Raw genomic sequence first — 20,752 nt, 5'->3', positions numbered from 1 at the left:
GACGGTGGCTTGTGTGTGTGTGTGTGTGTGTGTGTGTGTGTCACAATGTTTGACAGTAGCTGTTGTGTGTGTGTGTGTGTGTGTGTGCGTGTGCGACTGCTGTGGTCAACATATGACCTGTAATTACATGGCAGCAACTTTACTCTCATGTCTCAGCAGAGCAGGTTGCTCTCATACACTTCAATTACCTCACTTCAGTACCTCTGTGGCTCTCACAAGACCAACAAAAATACTGCAGTAATCACAGTCGGGGGAGGGAATGTACTCGCTCCGATTGTAGTCCATGTGTACCGGCAAGCAGGTGAAAAAATACCACCGTGATTTGTTACATAATATGAAAAAAATGTGATTTTTCTGCTCATTTGAGGATATTTTCACAAAAAGGGGAGCTGAAGTAAACGCAGCAAGGCCAAGGGTAAAATCCAACACACAGACACACACACTCTCTCTCCTTGACAATGCTCTGCATCAATTTGCATTCAAGCCCGAGACCAATAGATGCGTCCTAGCAAATTTCAAGGTCGGGTCCAGGTCAAATAGGTTTGCCCTTGTCTAGTTTTGTCACATTGTGTAACCGAGCCTCAGCTGCAGGATTTTAATGAAAAAAAGGGGGGCTGCCACGTCCAGGTAGGACCCCTGGAGGTTGGATTTGTGCTGCTTTGTCATATCCCACAATGTGTAGTAACACACACACACATTTCATAGTGTTGATTAGAATGCACTTATTCTCATTTATTATTTATAGCATATATCATAAACTTATGAAAACCTCATTCAAATATTGCATAATCACCACAGAGCTTTCATAGCCAATATATGTATGTAAAAAAAAATTGACGATTTTTTGATCGATCAAAATATTTCATTGCAATTAGTCACAATTTGTGCATAGTTAACTCACAATTAATCGCATTTAATCGCAGATGGAAATAAGCTTTTATTTATAATAAGTAGGGGAAATCTCTTTGTGGTAAATGATTTGCTGGAGCCTATCCCAGCTGTCTTCAAGCGAGAGGGACTGGTCCACTAAAAAAATTAAAAAATATAAATTAAATTATACATAAATATATCAATAAATTAAAATAAATAATATATATTAAAATATAAAAATTAATTTCATTCATTCATTTTCTACCGCTTTTCCTCACAAGGGTCGCGGGGGTGCAGGAGCCTATCCCAGCAGTTTTCGGGCGAGAGGCGGGGTACACCCTGGACTGGTCCAATAAAAAAAAATAAAATATATAAATTAAAGTATATATAAATATATGAATAAATTAAAATAAATAATATATATTAAAATATAAAAAATAATTTCATTCATTCATTCATTTTCTACCACTAAAAAATTAAATATATAATATAAAAATATATATTATAATATATAATATAATATAATAATATATATATTATATAATATAATATAGTAATATAATATATAATAATATAAAATAAATATATAATATTTAAATATAAATTAAATTATATAATTATATAATTATATAAATAAATTAAAATAAATCATATAATAAAATATAAAAATTAATTTCATTCATTCATTTTCTACCACAAAAAAATTAAATATATAATATAAAAATATATATTATAATATATAATATAATATATATATATAATATAATATAATATATAATAATATAATATAAATATAAATATATAGTATTTAAATGTAAATTAAATTATATAATTATATAACTATATAAATAAATTAAAATAAATAATATAATAAAATATAAAAATCAATTTCATTCATTCATTTTCTACCACAAAAAATTAAATATATAATATAAATATATATATTATAATATATAATATAATATAGTAATATAATATATAATAATATAATATAAATATATAGTATTTATATATAAAGTTAATTATATATAAATATATAAATAAATTAAAATAAATAATATATATTAAAATATAAAAATTAATTAAAAAATTCTAATTATTTAGGGGGGGGCTGAAGACCCCCTAAAATAGGCCTAATGACGCTACTGGTGTCAGACAACCAAAATGGACAGTAACATTTTTTTATTTAACATTTATAGTGAAAACAAATGAAAGCCACAGTCCTATTTTTTTTAATGTATTTATTTATTTATTTTCACATCTTGAGCCAATTTGTTGCAGCCAGTGTATCATGTAGCAAAACAACACATTCAGCATTGACTAAAGTCACTTGAGCGAGAAAAAAAAGAGCCGGTGGAGCTATGGCGTTGTCATTTATGTTAGACACAGTTCCGAAGCAGCCTCTATGGAGACGACACAGCCCATAAATCCTGGCCTGGCCCCTATGAGCAGGTCAGGAAGGCACCAATATTTCCTCTTTATTAGAAAACAACAGAGAGAACACGCGGCCGTAAAGGGGACCTCGGAGGTGAATCTCAAACACGAGTAAGAGCAGCTAAAGCATTACTGCTCCCAGCTGACAGGGGCTCTCGCCCATCCATTCCTCGGGAAACGCCTGCCCATACTTAGCGGTTTTCAACATCGCTAAAATTAAGAAATGAAATCAGTTTCACTTTTGGATCTCACAGCAACAGTGGTGCGTTTAAGGACTGCCGGACAAAGTCCATGTATGGACATGTATGCTACACATGCATGAATTATCATTGATTTTTGGTGAATGACATGAGTTGTGGGCATGCCATGACATGTCATGGCTGTGACAGACATGCCATGGCTGTGACGGACATGTCATGGCTGAGACAGACATGACATGGCTGCGACGGACATTCCATGGCTGAGATGGACATTCCATGGCTGAGACCGACATGCCATGGCTGTGACGGACATGCCTTGGCTGTGACAGACTAGCCATGGCTGAGACAGACATGCCATGGCTGTGATGGACATGCCATGGCTGTGACAGACTAGCCATGGCTGAGACAGACATGCCATGGCTGTGACGGACATGCCATGGCTCAGACAGTCATGCCATGGCTGAGACGGACATGCCATGGCTGAGACGGACATGCCATGGCTGTGACAGACTAACCATGGCTGAGACAGACATGCCATGGCTCAGACGGACATGCCATGGCTGTGACGGACATGCCATGGCTGTGACGGACATGCCATGGCTGTGACAGACTAGCCATGGCTGAGACAGACATGCCATGGCTCAGACAGACATGCCATGGCTAAGACGGACATGCCATGGCTGTGACGGACATGCCATGGCTGTGACGGACATGCCATGGCTGTGACGGACATGCCATGGCTGTGACAGACTAGCCATGGCTGAGACAGACATGCCATGGCTCAGACAGACATGCCATGGCTAAGACGGACATGCCATGGCTGAGACGGACATGCCATGGCTGTGACGGACATGCCATGGCTGTGACGGACATGCCATGGCTGTGACAGACTAGCCATGGCTGAGACAGACATGCCATGGCTCAGACAGACATGCCATGGCTAAGACGGACATGCCATGGCTGTGACGGACATGCCATGGCTGAGACGGACATGCCATGGCTGTGACAAACTAGCCATGGCTGAGACAGACATGCCATGGCTCAGACAGACATGCCATGGCTGAGACAGACATGCCATGCCTCAGACGGACATGTCATGGCTGAGACGGACATGCCATGGCTGAGACCGACATGCCATGGCTGTGACGGACTTGTGTGTGGACACTAGGCATGGTAATATGACTATAGGGGTGTTATTTCATGACTGCAGGGCTCTTACTACAAAATATTTAGTTTGTTATTATTACTATGGGAACTATCAATTCACCCCCCCTCTCCCCCCCACTGGTAAGTAAATATTTATGACATTTATTCTCTTAACCGGAGCAGAAAAGGAGCTGTAAATGGTCCTTGGAACGATGCCTTCAAATCATTCCAACCACCCCAGTTCATCACATGTCAACTTTGAGATGAACTTTTACAGGAAGGCGTAACAAATGACGGCAGCAACCGCGGCGATTCATGGCTGACGGCGTGCCATAACCCTCCACGTACCCTGACCTCAATTTGGAGCCTGCGTGCTGAAGGCCCATCTGAGGGAGATGGTATCGATCTGAGCCGCGACTCCCAACAGCGTCAATAAACAACTTCAAGGCTTCAAGGCTGAGCAGACACGTCTCCATTTTAGTAGAAAGGGGTTCACATCTGGACCACAGAGTTTGGACTTGGACCCCCCCTGGAGTGCCTGTTCTTCTTCAAGTTCTTCTTCCTGCTGCTAATCGGTGACACGTTCCGTCCTTCTTTGGCCTGTTCAGGTAAGTAACCACAAGCGTGGGTGTTCTGACTTTTGAATAATTAATATTTATGTTGAGGGACACGGCGGATTGATGCCGCTGTCAATAACTGGAAGAGCAATCAGTGCTTAAAACCAGCAGACCAACGGTGTTTCAAGATGTCCTACATCAGCATTACACTCAAAGACCACAACGCTGACTTTGGCTCGCTGGGAATCGATGAGCAAAACAACGCAACTAATGAAATGATCATCAACGATCATAAGGCTGATAAGGGGTCTCCTATGGACATGCCATGGCTGAGACGGACATGCCATGGCTAAGACGGACATGCCATGGCTGCGAAAGACATACCATGGCTGCGAAAGACATGCCATGGCTGAGACGGACATGCCATGGCTAAGATGGACATGCCATGGCTGTGACGGACATGCCATGGCTGTGACAGACATGCCATGGCTGTGACGGACATGCCATGGCTCAGACGAGCTTGCCATGGCTGAGACGGACATGCCATGGCTGTGACGGACATGCCATGGCTGTGACGGACATGCCATGGCTGTGACGGACATGCCATGGCTGTGACAGACTAGGCATGGCTGTAACAGACTAGCCATGGCTGAGACAGACATGCCATGGCTAAGACGGACATGCCATGGCTGTGACGGACATGCCATGGCTGCGACGGACATGCCATGGCTGCGACGGACATGCCATGGCTGAGACGGACATGCCATGGCTGAGACGGACATGCCATGGCTGAGACGGACATGCCATGGCTGAGACGGACATGCCATGGCTAAGACGAACATGCCATGGCTTAGACGGACATGCCATGGCTGCAACAGTCATGCCATGGCTGAGACGGACATGCCATGGCTGCGACGGACATGCCATGGCTGAGACGGACATGCCATGGCTGCGACGGACATGCCATGGCTGAGACGGACATGCCATGGCTGAGACGGACATGCCATGGCTAAGACGGACATGCCATGGCTTAGACGGACATGCCATGGCTCAGACGGACATGCCATGGCTGAGACGGACATGCCATGGCTTAGACAGACATGCCATGGCTGCGACGGTCATGCTATGGCTGAGACGGACATGCCATGGCTGTTACGGACATGCCATGGCTGCGACAGACATGCCATGGCTGCAACCACTTAGTTTTCTCCTCTCCTTCCGCTATGTAGCAAGAGAGAAACTCTGATAAAATGACTTTTAATTACCAGACACTGAACGCTGGCCTTCCTGTTCCCCCTTTCTCCTCCAAGCTAAGTCAGGAGTTTGATTTCTGATAATGTAGATTGCTGACTGGGCTTCATTCCGCTTGCCCCGAAAAGCAGAAGGGCCTGCGTCAAACCCTGGGAGAGCATGTTTGACAAATGGGGCGTATAGATCCTCTGCTTTTCATCAGAGGGCACTGCTTGTGGAGGCACTAATCAGAGGACTTGATAGCTTGCCTTGTCTTACTCCAGGCATGCTATCATTTTTGCATTAGATAAAAATCAATGGACCTTTGCCCCAAACGTTAGCACGGGTACGTCGCAAAATGTATGATTTATTTCCAAAGTTGGCTCCAAAATATGTACAGTTAACAATCAAGATGTTTAGTCATCCCCCTGAGGACAAAACACTGTTTAATGTATAATTCAGGATATAGTACACTATGTACATAGCAGGACTCCAAACAGCCCCAGACCATCACACTACCACCACCATATTTTACTGTTGCTATGATGTTATTTTTCTGTCATGCGGCGTTATTTTTACGCCAGATGTAATGGGACGCACACCTTCCAAAAATTTCACCACGTTTCCACGTTTTCACCATTTGTGAATAATGGCTCTCACTGTGGTTTGCTGGAGTCCCAAGGCTTTAGAAATGTTTTTTTATTCATATAGATGGCCGGTTATAAGTTTTATAAGTTTTAAGGTATACCATGGCACAAATCCACTGCGATTTTGCGATTTTCCACTATGTTCAGCGGTCCTTGAACGCACCAGTTAGGTGCTAGGAGATTAAAAATTGAAACCTATAATGGATATAATGCATGCTTATTATTTAATATCTTATTTGATCTAGTTTTTCAAATGACTTGGCTGTGACCGACATGCCATGGCTGTGACAGACTAGCCATGGCTGAGACAGACATGCCATGGCTGAGACGGACATGCCATGGCTCTCACTGTGGTTTGCTGGAGTCCCAAGGCTTTAGAAATGTTTTTTTTTCATATAAACAACTGGTTATAAGTTTTATAAGTTTTAAGGTATACCATGGCACAAATCCACTGCGATTTTGTTATTTTCCACTATGTTCAGCGGTCCTTGAACGCACCAGTTAGGTGCTAGGAGATTAAAAAGTGAAACCTATAATGGATATAATGCATACTTATTATTTAATATCTTATTTGATCTAGTTTTTCAAATGACTTGAATTTCATTGAATTTGATTTGAGTGATTGATTACCACGTAAATGTCATTATTGCATTTTTACATCCAAGACATACAAATAGAATATGCATCTAATCAATTTGCATTAAACTATTTAAGCCTTTTAGCCTCCCGCTTATAAGATAAATAAATAACATTTGTACAGTATTTACGAAAATACTAATTTAAAAAAATAATATGTGCTCATAATGGGTTTCAAGTTCAATTATATTGAAATTATTTTTCTGTTTGAGAAAGCGGAACGGTGGTTTTAGCTTTTATTTTGAAAAGAACTGACCGGATGTTCTGTGTGTGCTACTGCTGCCACACTTATGACTTCCTTCCCTTAACATCCATGAGCTAAACAACCCCGGTCTCACGGGTATACTTTACTAATACGAGTTTATTACACGAGTTTCACTTTTTCTAAAGCAATGGCGTGATTCTGACTTCCGTACAGTTGCTGTTACGATCCTGTCAGCCTTGAAGTCACTTCCAAGAAGTGTATGGACTGAACAGAATGCTAGCATGTGTTAGCAAGCCACCACCGGAAGTGATCTCGTTAGCTTCGGCAGGTGCTGTTATGAAGCGCATTTTCTCGTCTTTATACTAATGCTCTTCTTTAATAACATCTTCAGAATGGACACCGAGGGAATAGTGATCCGAATAAAAACTCCTTTGGGGGACATGGATTCTTCCGTCGACTCTCCATCGCTGCTAAACTTCAGTGACTTACTGGCAAGTTGTCATGCTAGCATAGCATCACATATACTGTAGTTCTGTATTATAAGTGTATTTTCTTACGTCTTATTAAATGTATCAAATATTCCATAGATCGCTATCAGAGATGTTATGCCTGAAGCTACTGTCACTGCTTTTGAATGTAAGTATATTCAGAGTTGACCAAAGTTTGTGTTGCAACAGACGTTGCTACCACATTATGTTTTTTTTTTAATTAATTCTTAATAACATTCCATACCATACCCTGAAATGATACAGTCTTAATGTCTTTTCAGATGAGGATGAGGTTGGTGACAGAATTACCGTAAGAAGTGACGAAGAGCTCAAAGCTATGTTGTCATATGTAAGTACACACCTTATTATTTACACTTATCTTTCATTATGTTAGCTTATTTATATGTATACAGTGTAAACCAGGTGTGAGCCAACATTTTGACACCACATTGGGTTAAAAAATTTGCCCGAGGGGTCATCCATACTGTATATCAGTAATCAATAAACATAATGACATACGGAATTCAAACGCATCCCATAAATCAGTGACTATTTGTACGTAGGTGATAAACAACAACCATGCGCTAAGCATAAGTTAGCTGCAATTAGCCTACTATTTTGGTAGTCGAAAAAACATTCATTCATTAATAAAATACAAATAATTCAATATTAACAAATATGTTTCTATTAAGAGCTCTGTCGACGTGAAATAACACCCCTATAGTCATATTACCAGTGCCTAGTGTCCACAATACTACATATAACATCCTCACGAGGGTCGCGGGGGTGCTGGAGCCTATCCCAGCTGTCTTCAGGCATGAGGCGGGGTACACCCTGGACTGGTGGCCAGCCAATCACAGCGCACATATAGACAAACAACCATTCACACTCACATTCATACCTATGGACAACTTGGAGTCGCTAATTAACCTAGCATGTTTTTGGAATGTGGGAGGAAACCGGAGTACCCGGAGAAAACCCACGCATGCACCGGGGAGAACATGCAAACTCCACACAGAGATGGCCGAGAGTGGAATTGAACCGTGGTCTCCTAGCTGTGAGGTCTGCCACCATGCCGCCCAGTCGAAAAAACAATATATTGATTAATCGGTTATTAAAATGATTGTTAGTTGCAGCCCTACATAACACATAATTCAAAACTATGCTATTTACAAGAACCCACAAGGCATGCTGGGTAGTCCAGCTTCCCTTTTTTCTTTGTTTACTTCCTGGACCACCTTCTCGGCATATTTTGTGATCAAGCCAAAACGCGGCAAACATTGCAAAATGTTGGTAGAGCGAGTACACTAAGCTACCCAGCATGCCTTGCACCAGGAATATGGTGTTCTAATTATATGGTGTGGCAGGAAATGAAAATGTTATATGTATCTTTTCACAAAAAGCATTTTTTTTCTCGCTTTTTTGTTGAGAACTGATATTTTGATATTTTTGCTGATTACTAAAGAACGGAAAAAGGTAGAAAGAAACTTTTTTTCCTGATGAAAGGTGAGTCTGATCTTTTGTTTTGGTATAACATCCCTATTTAATAGCCCTTGGACACAGTAATCTGTGTGCCTTGAAAAATCAGTCAAAATCTGCAAAAATTACCGGTACCCAGAGGGATGGCTTTTGAAAAATGGATGGTATTGAATAAAAAAAATATTTTTTAAACACGTTTAAAGTCAAAATATTATGAAAAACAAACAAATTTTTTGGAGTTACGGCACTAAAGTCAAAATATTATGGGAATAACTTCATAATTATGAGAACTAATTTACAAGAACGTAGTTGAAATAGCTGGAAAATATACCTTATTTTTTCAAAGTTGTAATATTTTGAGGCGGCTAGCAACTAGCTTCAGCACACACTCGCTCACAATGCCTCTCAGGCCACTAGCCAAAGGTAACGCTACATATTAGAATGCCGCCATGTTGTTTTTTTTTAATTTGGAAAGTTAGCGTTCCTATGCTACACCTTGCTATATGCCTCCTTCGATACACAACAACAAACACACTCGCACACAATATCCCACTCCGCAGTAGTTAGTGTTCACGACACGGACAGTCGGTGTAATGGTGTGTGATGCGGTATTTCTACGGGGGCCCACACTGACAGATAAATGGCTGTCGATTTTGATTATTTATTATTCAGTACTTAAAGTTTTGCCTCATTAAGAAGCAGCCCCCCCCCCTCCCCCCGGGCTACAGAATTGCTCCAAATCTATGTTCATCTGTACAAGTCTTTTACCCCCCATCAACTCCGAATTCTGGGGGCAGCCACAGGCAGAATTTCTTTTGTTTTGCTCCACGTCTATCATGCCAATGTCTTCTGTTGTAGAATGGATTAATTGCATTTACATGATTTTCTATTGACACACTCGCTTTGGTTAGAGTCCGCTTTGGTTAGAGTTGGACTTTAAATGACTTTAACCAAGGCACCACCGTATTTTTCTTTACCGTAAATGTTTGATTGTCCAGTCATTATGTTTTATTATTATATTATTATTTTATTATGATAGTATTATTGTTTTGTGCATGTTAAACTATAATTATTGGCTACTAAATGTGTTTTGTGTTAACATTTTTAGGTGTCTAGAATGGATTAATTGCATTTACATGATTTTGGTTAGAGTCCGCTTTGGTTAGAGTTGGACTTTAAATGACTTTAACCAAGGCACCACCGTATTTTTCTTTACCGTAAATGTTTGATTGTCCAGTCATTATGTTTTATTATTATATTATTATTTTATTATAATAGTATTATTGTTTTGTGCATGTTAAACTATAATTATTGGCTACTAAATGTGTTTTGTGTTAACATTTTTAGGTGTCTAGAATGGATTAATTGCATTTACATGATTTTGGTTAGAGTCCGCTTTGGTTAGAGTTGGACTTTAAATGACTTTAACCAAGGCACCACCGTATTTTTCTTTACCGTAAATGTTTGATTGTCCAGTCATTATGTTTTATTATTATATTATTATTTTATTATGATAGTATTATTGTTTTGTGCATGTTAAACTATAATTATTGGCTACTAAATGTGTTTTGTGTTAACATTTTTAGGTGTCTAGAATGGATTAATTGCATTTACATGATTTTGGTTAGAGTCCGCTTTGGTTAGAGTTGGACTTTAAATGACTTTAACCAAGGCACCACCGTATTTTTCTTTACCGTAAATGTTTGATTGTCCAGTCATTATGTTTTATTATTATATTATTATTTTATTATGATAGTATTATTGTTTTGTGCATGTTAAACTATAATTATTGGCTACTAAATTTGTTTTGTGTTAACATTTTTAGGTGTCTAGAATGGATTAATTGCATTTACATGATTTTGGTTAGAGTCCGCTTTGGTTAGAGTTGGACTTTAAATGACTTTAACCAAGGCACCACCGTATTTTTCTTTACCGTAAATGTTTGATTGTCCAATCATTATGTTTTATTATTATATTATTATTTTATTATGATAGTATTATTGTTTTGTGCATGTTAAACTATAATTATTGGCTACTAAATGGGTTTTGTGTTAACATTTTTAGGTGTCTAGAATGGATTAATTGCATTTACATGATTTTCGATTGAAACACTTGCTTTGGTTAGAGTCCGCTTTGGTTAGAGTTGGACTTTAAATGACTTTAACCGAGGCACCACCATATTTTTCTTTACCGTCTCCCAGCAAAGAAAGCGCCTCCTTCTTCTCGCTGAATAAAAACGAATGCTGAAATTGTGCAGTTAATTAAGATCGGTGTGCGGAAGGACGTCAGTTGTTGAAAGTAACCCCCCCTCGCCCCCCCCCCCCCCATCGTTGAGAACACTGATTGCTACATGCTCCTGTGAGAGCCACCAGTCTTGCAGGCATCCCTTAACATTATTTGACGTGCTGAAAGACGGATGCCCCCGTTCAAAGTTAAAGACTGGCCTCCGTCAGGTGCTAAAAAAAAAAACATGTGACCTCATCTGTTCCTCAATCAGCTCCCCCTGGAGGTAATGGCTCTAATTCCACCATTCTCACTCCCATCACCCCCGCTGCCTGCTAATGATGATGAGACCCCGGCACTGCTCTTGTCCCTTTAGGCTGAGCGATTGTATTTGGGATCGGACACAGTTTAGTTATTGGCCAACAATGGAGAATGTCTTTTAATAACACACCTTCCACAGATTTGGCGGTAATTGCTGCCTTAATCAATAAGCTAGCTGAGCGGAAAATTAAAGGTACGTAAAGCCCGCCCCCCCCCCACCACCCCCAACACGTACAACATGTTTTTGGTATTAGGCCCATTGTTCAGGAGTGGACGAGCGAGAATGCCGGAGGGCGTCAGCACGGAGCTAGAAGCAAGTAGGGATGTGACAGTGATAAATAGGCCTTTTAATAACAGCTGTGCCACTTGGGTAGCCACTCTGATCCGTCCCCATCCCGAGCGGGCCCGCCGTCCTCCATCCTTCCCTCCACCCACCCCCCGCAAAGGGAGAGCGCGCATTTACATATCTGTGGAATGACTCGGCGCTTCACAGTGGATTCTCAATCAAAAGATGCAATTAACACATGTACATAAAAACTACACCAATTTCAACATATTCGCAACTTTAACTGCGGCAAGGTCACGGTGTTAATTGTTGTTGATTTGAAGCCTCCAACCAAAGGAAGGAAACGCAGACACACACACACACACATATGCTCAACAAAAACACAGTTAAACAGATGGTTTGGGTAACTGAAACATCAATTATTGCATTGGCTTGGCAAGCGTCTGAGAGGCTCCCGAGTGCGTGTACACGTGTTAGTCCTGTAGGATACGAGTGTTTGGTGAGCTGTTGACCTGGAGGAGAAAAGGGTTAATGCTACACTCCTTCAGAACAAGCCCACGGGGGCATTAGTCCTCATCGGCGACAGATTTCAACACAGCATGCTCACACTTTGGTTGCCCATTGAGCAGTTTTTTTTAACATATTTTTTAATCCACCGCAACGAGTACTTCCCAGTTTTATGATGTTGTAATTGGATTCACTGGAGTTTTAGCGCACCTCTGCTATGTTGGTATGAATGGATTAATTGCATTTACATGATTTTCTATTGAAACACTTGCTTTGGTTAGAGTTGGACTTTAAATGCCTTTAACCAAGGCACCACCGTATTGATTGTCCAGTCATTATGTTTTATTATTATATTATTATGATAGTATTATTGTTTTGTGCATGTTAAACTATAATTATTGGCTACTAAATGTGTTTTGTGTTAACATTTTTAGGTGTCTAGAATGGATTAATTGCATTTACATGATTTTCTATTGAAACACTTGCTTTGGTTTGAGTCCGCTTTGGTTAGAGTTGGACTTTAAATGACTTTAACCAAGGCACCACTGTATTTTTCTTTATCGTAAATGTTTGATTGTCCAGTCATTATGTTTTATTATTATTTTATTATGATAGTATTATTGTTTTGTGCATGTTAAACTATAATTATTGGCGACTAAATGTGTTTTGTGTTAACATTTTTAGGTGTCTAGAATGGATTAATTGCATTTACATGATTTTGGTTAGAGTCCGCTTTGGTTAGAGTTGGACTTTAAATGACTTTAACCAAGGCACCACCGTATTTTTCTTTACCGTAAATGTTTGTCCAGTCATTATGTTTTATTATTATATTATTATTTTATGATGATAGTATTATTGTTTTGTGCATGTTAAACTATAATTATTGGCTACTAAATGTGTTTTGTGTTAACATTTGTAGGTGTCTAGAATGGATTAAAATGAACAAAGCATTATTAGAGCCCTGTAGACATGCCAAAACACGACTATAGTCACATTTATACTCTTTTTATTTACAACATATTGCGCAACTCCAGGGTCTTGAGACACATGCTAACTCGCAAACTAGAGAGCTAGCGACCTAAACGGTAGCCTCCAAGTTATTTCCTTTCAACTTAAATAGCCAAAAACGTACCACTTCCACACAGATAGGGAGGATAACTATTAACAGTTATTTAACCTTTAACATGAACATTAATCAAACGTAATTATTTCTGGGTACATGATACCATACAGCATCCATATCAAACTTGCGCGGGCCGCACTAACATTAAACTTTCATATCAAGGCGGGGGCCTCAAACTAGTGTCCTGCGGGCCACATTTGGCCCGCGGGCCGCGTGTTTGAGACCCCTGAGCTAAAGGGTTCAAAGTTTAAGAATAAAGTAGCGGCTTATACGCCGGAATTTCACGGTATTCACATTTGAGAGGCTGAAATCAGAGCATATTTCTGTTATTTTCCAAATCAAAACACAAATAATCGAATACCAAAATAGTTGTTGATTAATTGGATAATGGATTAATACGTATGCAGTGTTATGACGTTGAATTTCTTGTACCAATGACTTTATTTTTCTCCTTCAGTACTGCAGCACAATGAATGAACAGCGCATGAATGGCCAGCTGCCAGATCCTCTTCAGATATTTCCACGAGGTATGGAGAGCTTGCAATTCATCATCAATGCAAATTTATGAAATGCACATGGGATTTATGAGTGTTTATCAGTAGGGCATCTTGTATCTATAAAGATGGATACGGTACACACACGCTGGCCTCTGTTTAACGCTCCTCTTGTGTTAGGGTCGGCACCGACCCGTTTTACATTTTAGAGTCCGCTTTGGTTAGAGTTGGACTTTAAATGACTTTAACCAAGGCACCACCGTATTTTTCTTTACTGTAAATGTTTGATTGTCCAGTCATTGTTTTTATTCTTATATTATTATTTTATTATGATAGTATTATTGTTTTGTGCATGTTAAACTATAATTATTGGCGACTAAATGTGTTTTGTGTTAACATTTTTAGGTGTCTAGAATGGATTAATTGCATTTACATGATTTTCTATTGAAACAGTTGCTTTGGTTAGAGTCCGCTTTGGTTAGAGTTGGACTTTAAATGACTTTAACCAAGGCACCACCGTATTTTTCTTTACTGTAAATGTTTGATTGTCAAGTCATTATGTTTTTATTCTTATATTATTATTTTATTATGATAGTATTATTGTTTTGTGCATGTTAAACTATAATTATTGGCGACTAAATGTGTTTTGTTTTAACATTTTTAGGTGTTTAGAGTTAGACTTTAAATGACTTTAACCAATGCAACAGTATTTTTCTTTACTTATATTATTATTATTATATTATTATTTTATAATAATATAAATACTAAAGTTCTGTTCCTGAAAACAATAACTTTTTCTACCTTTTCTTGACATTAATATATTATGGGTCAAAATTCACCCGAACACCATAGATGTTTCTTTAGTGATTAAAATGAGAAAATAAATAAAACTAATTGATTTAAGAGATATATTCTGTAGCTCTCAGTAATAGCCAGGTAAAAAAATAATTACATTTATTAATATGATTTTTTTGAGGTTAATTTTTTTCATTTTTGGAAATACAAATTGAGGGGTATAGTGACAAAAAAAGGCCTACATGCCCACACCAAAATTATTAAAAGCAACATTTTCATGGATGAGGAAGCCTAAAAAGGTAACCAAGACATGAGAAGTAAATTTGATGGTAACTTATTATTTTTAGTGTATTTTATAGCTGATTTAATACATGGGTCAAAACCTAAGAGATGATACCAGAAATCTAACACAAGAGGAAGGTTAACCCAAATAGGTGATGTGCAGTACATGAATCACCATAACGGAATGGAAATAAAGGTGCTCATTTTTAGTGCCTTTCAATTCATACCTGATTCATTGTCACATGACAAAGAAAATGTATTTTCTCACCGCTAGAGTTTTCCTTCCCACACACGCCACCCTCACTCTCAAGAGGCCAGCAGCTCAATCTTCTTCTTGTCTTTAGCTAATTTCAAAGTAACCCTCATTTCATTTTTTTTTTCCCTTTTATAAAAGTGAAGCGATGCATTTGTAAATGGCCCAGCGATGTGTTCTTCAATCTAGTCAATTACCGTTTCAGCCGGCAAGACTCCAGGGATCCGGAACATACATGGCCTGAAGGTACCTATCTCAATAATTGTTTCAGCTGCCTTACACAGAATGAGCAGGGGGGGCGGGGGGGGGGGGGGGTCTGGAAGGGAATGGATCGGTGATACTGTGTTCCACTTATTGAAATGTCAATTGCAGTCAGGACTCTTCCCTCTGTCACACTCGTACTATTCCGCCACTTGTCTGTGTTTCTGTGGAAAGATTTGGTATACTGTACAGCTGTGGGTGGGGTTTTTCCTTAGGGAAGGACCATTCGTTTGAGAGTTTAGTGGAGTGTTGTGATCATTTTTATACATCACGAGGTAGAGAACCTGCGGCCCGCATGACTGCATATGGCTCTCAGATATTTCTTATTTATTTATGACTTTTTTTATTTTTTTTTTTTCATTTTAAAGTGATCATTTTAAAGAATTGAAATACAGAAATGAGTTAAAAATAACATAAAAAAATTAGGGCTGAAATATTTATAAAAAATATATATATATTTAAAAAACAGCAAAAATGGGAACGAAAGACGGACATTAATAACCCTTACATCGCATGTTTTTTTTCAGTATGTGGCCCTTAGTGGAAAATGTTTGGACATTTTCGACACGGCTTCAGACACTCCGATTTTGGAGCAACATTTGCAATAAAAGTTACTGTTGTAATGAATAGATTAGATTAGATTAGATTAGATTAGATTAGATTCCTTCCTTCCTTCCTTCCTTCCTTCCTTTCTCCCTTTCTCCCTTTCTCCCTTTCTCCCTTTCTCCCTTTCTCCCTTTCTCCCTTTCTCCCTTTCTCCCTTTCTCCCTTTCTCCCTTTCTCCCTTTCTCCCTTTCTCCCTTTCTCCCTTTCTTCCTTTCTTCCTTTCTTCCTTTCTTCCTTCCTTTCTCCCTTCCTCCCTTTCTTCCTTCCTTTCCCCCTTTCTTCCTTCCTTTCCCCCTTTCTTCCTTCCTTTCTCCCTTTCTTCCTTCCTTTCTCCCTTTCTTCCTTCCTTTCTCCCTTTCTTCCTTCCTTTCTCCCTTTCTTCCTTCCTTTGTTCCTTTCTTCCTTCCTTTGTTCCTTTCTTCCTTCCTTCCTTTCTCCCTTTCTTCCTTCCTTTCTCCCTTTCTTCCTTCCTTTCTCCCTTTCTTCCTTCCTTTCTCCCTTTCTTCCTTCCTTTTCCCTTTCTTCCTTCCTTTTCCCTTTCTCCCTTCCTTTCTCCCTTCTTTTCTCCCTTCCTTTCTTCCTTCTTTTCTTCCTTCTTTTCTTCTTTTCTTCCTTCTTTTCTTCCTTCCTTTCTTCCTTCCTTTCTTCCTTCTTTTCTTCCTTCCTTCCTTTCTTCCTTCTTTTCTTCCTTCTTTTCTTCTTTTCTTCCTTCTTTTCTTCCTTCCTTTCTTCCTTCCTTTCTTCCTTCTTTTCTTCCTTCCTTCCTTCTTTTCTTCCTTCCTTTCTTTCTTCCTCCCTCCCTTCCTCTCTTTCTTCCTCCCTTTCTTCCCCTCTTTCTTCCTTTCTTCCTTTCTTTGTTCCTTCCTTTCTTTCTTTTCTTTCTTTTCTTAATTTATTTCAGACATGCATACTATGTTACATTATTCTTTCTCACATATACACTTACGTTAACAGCTTCAGACACTCTTCCGATTTTGGAGCAACATTTGCAATAAAAGTTCCTTCCTTCCTTCCTTGCTTCCTTGCTTCCTTTCTTTCTTTCTTTCTTTCTTTCTTTCTTTCGTGCAGCTAATCACCACGAATCAATGATGATATGTGATGATGATGATCAAGGTTTAAAACATTTTCATACGTACGCCAGAAAACCCTCAATATTCCATTCCCGTTTTTTCAAATTCATCAATAAAATCCCCCCCCATATCACTTGGAATCCTGTGTTTATCTTATCCTCTGTGGAACTCCGACGACTCAACTCCCGGAGTCAAGGCTCTGTTATGACAGGAAGATGTTTTCCAAAAACCCTTTGGTAATCTTTCACCCCCTTTTCTGCTATGTTAATATCAAAGTAATAGGCTGAGGGGAGTCCCGGGTGCCGTTTAAATGAGATCTTCCTGGGCACTAATTAAAGAGACAATCTCTTCGCTTTAGGAGACCCAACACACTTGCCCTTTGACCTCAATTAGAAGAGTCATTTTCTATTCCCCCTAACAAAGTCTTGACTATTCTTTCATGCCGTGCGACTAAACAATAGCCGCGTACACATGGACTCAAATATTCCAATTGCATTCGCTTTATTTGCTCAAACGGAAAGAATGGAACCTCATTCCCAAAGAAAAGTGCCAATCACAATCAACATATAATGGGATTCCCAGGGGTGGAATATTCCTTTCCCCAATCCGATTGAGGTATCTTGGATCTTGTATTCCTTCCTTCCTTTCTTCCTTCCTTCCTTCCTTACTTACTTACTTACTTACTTACTTCCTTACTTCCTTCCTTCCTTCCTTCCTTCTCTCCATCTCTCCTTCCTTCCTTCTCTCCATCTCTCCTTCCTTCCTTCTCTCCATCTCTCCTTCCTTCCTTCTCTCCATCTCTCCTTCCTTCCTTCTCTCCATCTCTCCTTCCTTCCTTCTCTCCATCTCTCCTTCCTTCCTTCTCTCCATCTCTCCTTCCTTCTCTCCATCTCTCCTTCCTTCTCTCCATCTCTCCTTCCTTCCTTCTCTCCATCTCTCCTTCCTTCTTTCCTTCCATCTCTCCTTCTTTCCTTCCTTCTTTCCTTCCTTCCTTCCTTCCTTCCTTCCTTCCTTCCTCCCTTCCTTCCTTCCTTCCTTCCTTCCTTCTTTCATTCCTTCTTTCCTTCCTTCCTACCATCCTGTTTTCCTTCCTTCATTCCTTCCTTCCTTCCTTCCTTCTTTCCTTCCTTCTTTCCTTCTTTCAGTCTTTCCTTCCTTCCATCTCTCCTTCCTTCCTTCTTTCCTTCCTTCCTACCATCCTTTTTTCCTTCCTTCTTACCATCCTTTTTTCCTTCCTTCTTACCATCCTTCTTTCCTTCCTTCCTTCCTTCTTTCCTTCCTTCCTTCTTTCTTTCCTTCCTTCCTGCTTTCCTTCTTTCTTTCCTTCTTTCCTTCCTTCTTTTCCTTCCTTCCTTCTTTTCTTCCTTCTTTTCCTTCCTTCCTTCTTTCCTTCCTTCCTTCCTCCCTTACTTCCTCCCTCACTTCCTTCCTTTTTTCCTTCTTTCCTTTCTTTCCTTTCTTTCTTTCCTTCCTTCTTTCCTTTCTTTCCTTCTTTCCTTCCTCCCTTCTTTCCTTCTCTCCTTCTTTCCTTCTTTCCTTCTTTCCTTCCTTCCTTCTTTCCTTCCTTCCTTCCTTTCTTTCTTTTCTTTCTTTTCTTAATTTATTTCAGACATGCATACTATGTTACATTATTCTTTCTCACATATACACTTACAATATATATATATATATATATATATATATATATATATATATATATATATATATACATACATATACATACATACACACATACTACATGCACACAACACCTCATTACTACACATGTCTGAAAAGGAGCAGGAAGAAGCAAAGCTTATTAAATCCTACCCCTTCTCCACGCCATGAGCAGTGTTACCTCATGTCTTTGTCTTATGTTCCCAAATGTTAAAACACTACTGTATATGTATATGTCATGTATTGTATATGCAACTCCAGTTCAACCTGGAATTAGTCATACTTTACATTATTTTTCATTTGCTGACCGGGTTTCCCTGGTAAGGAATAGCGCAAAAATGTCGCAACACTACACTGTAGGAAAACTGTCTTAGGGATACGGTATACTGTGTGTGTGATTCCACCGCCTCCGTAAAGTGTTCATGTTTGCATAACCGTAGGTGAATACCAGGCCGACCCCAACTAATGACTGCACACACGGCGTCACAGACGCCATGGCCAACAACAGGTAAGCTCAGGGAGCATTTAGCACATCATCAACGTTCAGCTGAAAGGGCTCCCAAAATATAAACGTCACTATAAACTGTTTTGTTTTTTTTTTAATTCAGCTTAAAGCAATCATCTGCAGAGCTGAAGCGGATCTTAACCAATGGACAGGTGAGTGTGTTTTAGTGGAAGTACACACCATTGTTTGTCCTTTTGTACCCTGTAGCCACTCAGCAGAGCACATGATCACGAGCGCTTGTTCTTGTTGTATCGATTCGTTGGGATTTCCACTTGCCGACACGGTTTTTTTTTTTGGGGGGGGGGGTCTAAGCACCAGCAGCCACATTTCTTGCCCATAAAGTGTCTTGTGTCTCAATGAAGTCTTTTGATAGATATATGTCTATTTTTATTTATCATATTATCCAACCTTCTATCACAGTAAATCAGCTTTCAAACAAGCAGTTTTACCGGAAGCTCTCATTCAGCCATTTTTCAAAAGACAACCCCTTCAGTCGCGGCCATTTTCCACCATTTTGACCGATCTTTCAAGGCACAATTATAATATTGCGTTCTATGAATATATAAACATGGAACCTGAACCATGGAAAAAAAAAAACAAAAAACATGGAACCTACCAAAAAAGATGACTTTCATCAGAAAAACAAAGCTTGTTTCTACCTTATTCCGTTCTTTAGTAATCAGCAGTAGAACATGGGTAAGTTTCAGGAAAATATCAGTTCCCAACTACAAAAAAAAAAGATACAATTCAAGCAGAAATATTTTTGTCTTTTGTGTAAACGGCTATATGGATGTAAATATTTACATCCAATTCCTCCCTTTCTTTTAATTTCACATCAATTTTCACTTTCCTAAATTAGTGTTTTGTTGGCATTCGTGCGCATGAACGTATCATAAAGGTCAATGTAACATAACTCAAAATGCAGTCTGTTATTTTTTTTTTTATCTGAAACTTTCTGAATCTTTCACCTACTGTACTGTCATATTCTCCCTACTTTGCAGATCAATGCCCAAGATATTCAATACCAAGAGCAACTTGGTCAGGGGAATGGAGGAACCGTGTACAAGTAAGTGGTTCACATGCCGAGGTACCGGTGAGACAAGCCACAGCACAATATTTGGAAAAAAAAATGAAATTATTATGGGTGGAAAAAAAAATCAAAATGTACTCATTGTGTGGAAAAAGTGATTGCCCCCAAAAGCTAATAAGCAATCAAGCGTTTGCGATAACTTGCAATGAGTCTCTTCCAGCGCTTGTGGAGGAATGTTGACATTCTGGAACATTATTTATTACCATTTATCAGCAAGCAGCAAAACATCCCCAGACCATCACACTACCACCACCGTATTTTACTATTGCTTAAATGTTCTTTTTCTGTCAGACCACAGAGAATTTTCCCAAGGTTCTTATGGATCATGGATGTTTTTTTAGCAAAATGGCAATCACTTTTTTCCACACAAGGCAACGTCGGTTTGTAA

General features: G+C 39.2%; 1 protein-coding gene across 5 annotated transcripts in view; it reads left to right on the top strand.

Moving 5' to 3' along the window:
* The first annotated feature begins 6,935 nt into the window (after window positions 1-6,935).
* map2k5 (mitogen-activated protein kinase kinase 5) overlaps window positions 6,936-20,752 on the top strand; it is a 63,346-nt gene continuing 49,529 nt past the window's right edge. For 3 of the 5 annotated variants that reach the window (XM_078792864.1, XM_078792860.1, XM_078792854.1), the window contains exons 1-8: window positions 6,937-7,416; window positions 7,513-7,561; window positions 7,695-7,762; window positions 13,810-13,879; window positions 15,382-15,422; window positions 19,210-19,277; window positions 19,378-19,426; window positions 20,276-20,340. In XM_078792864.1, coding sequence (XP_078648990.1) covers window positions 7,291-7,416; window positions 7,513-7,561; window positions 7,695-7,762; window positions 13,810-13,879; window positions 15,382-15,422; window positions 19,210-19,277; window positions 19,378-19,426; window positions 20,276-20,340 — 536 coding nt within the window. In that variant the 5' untranslated portion in view covers window positions 6,937-7,290. Of the gene's footprint in view, window positions 7,417-7,512; window positions 7,562-7,694; window positions 7,763-13,809; window positions 13,880-15,381; window positions 15,423-19,209; window positions 19,278-19,377; window positions 19,427-20,275; window positions 20,341-20,752 lie in introns of all 5 variants that reach the window. The other 2 variants (XM_078792855.1, XM_078792859.1) reach the window with 2 other exon arrangements.

Source organism: Doryrhamphus excisus, linkage group LG1 (assembly GCF_037039965.1).
Source record: "Doryrhamphus excisus strain RoL-2023G ecotype Guam linkage group LG1, RoL_Dexc_Guam_v1.1, whole genome shotgun sequence".
Taxonomy (NCBI): Eukaryota; Metazoa; Chordata; class Actinopteri; order Syngnathiformes; family Syngnathidae; genus Doryrhamphus; species Doryrhamphus excisus.
This window is presented reverse-complemented; position numbering and strand designations above follow the sequence as displayed.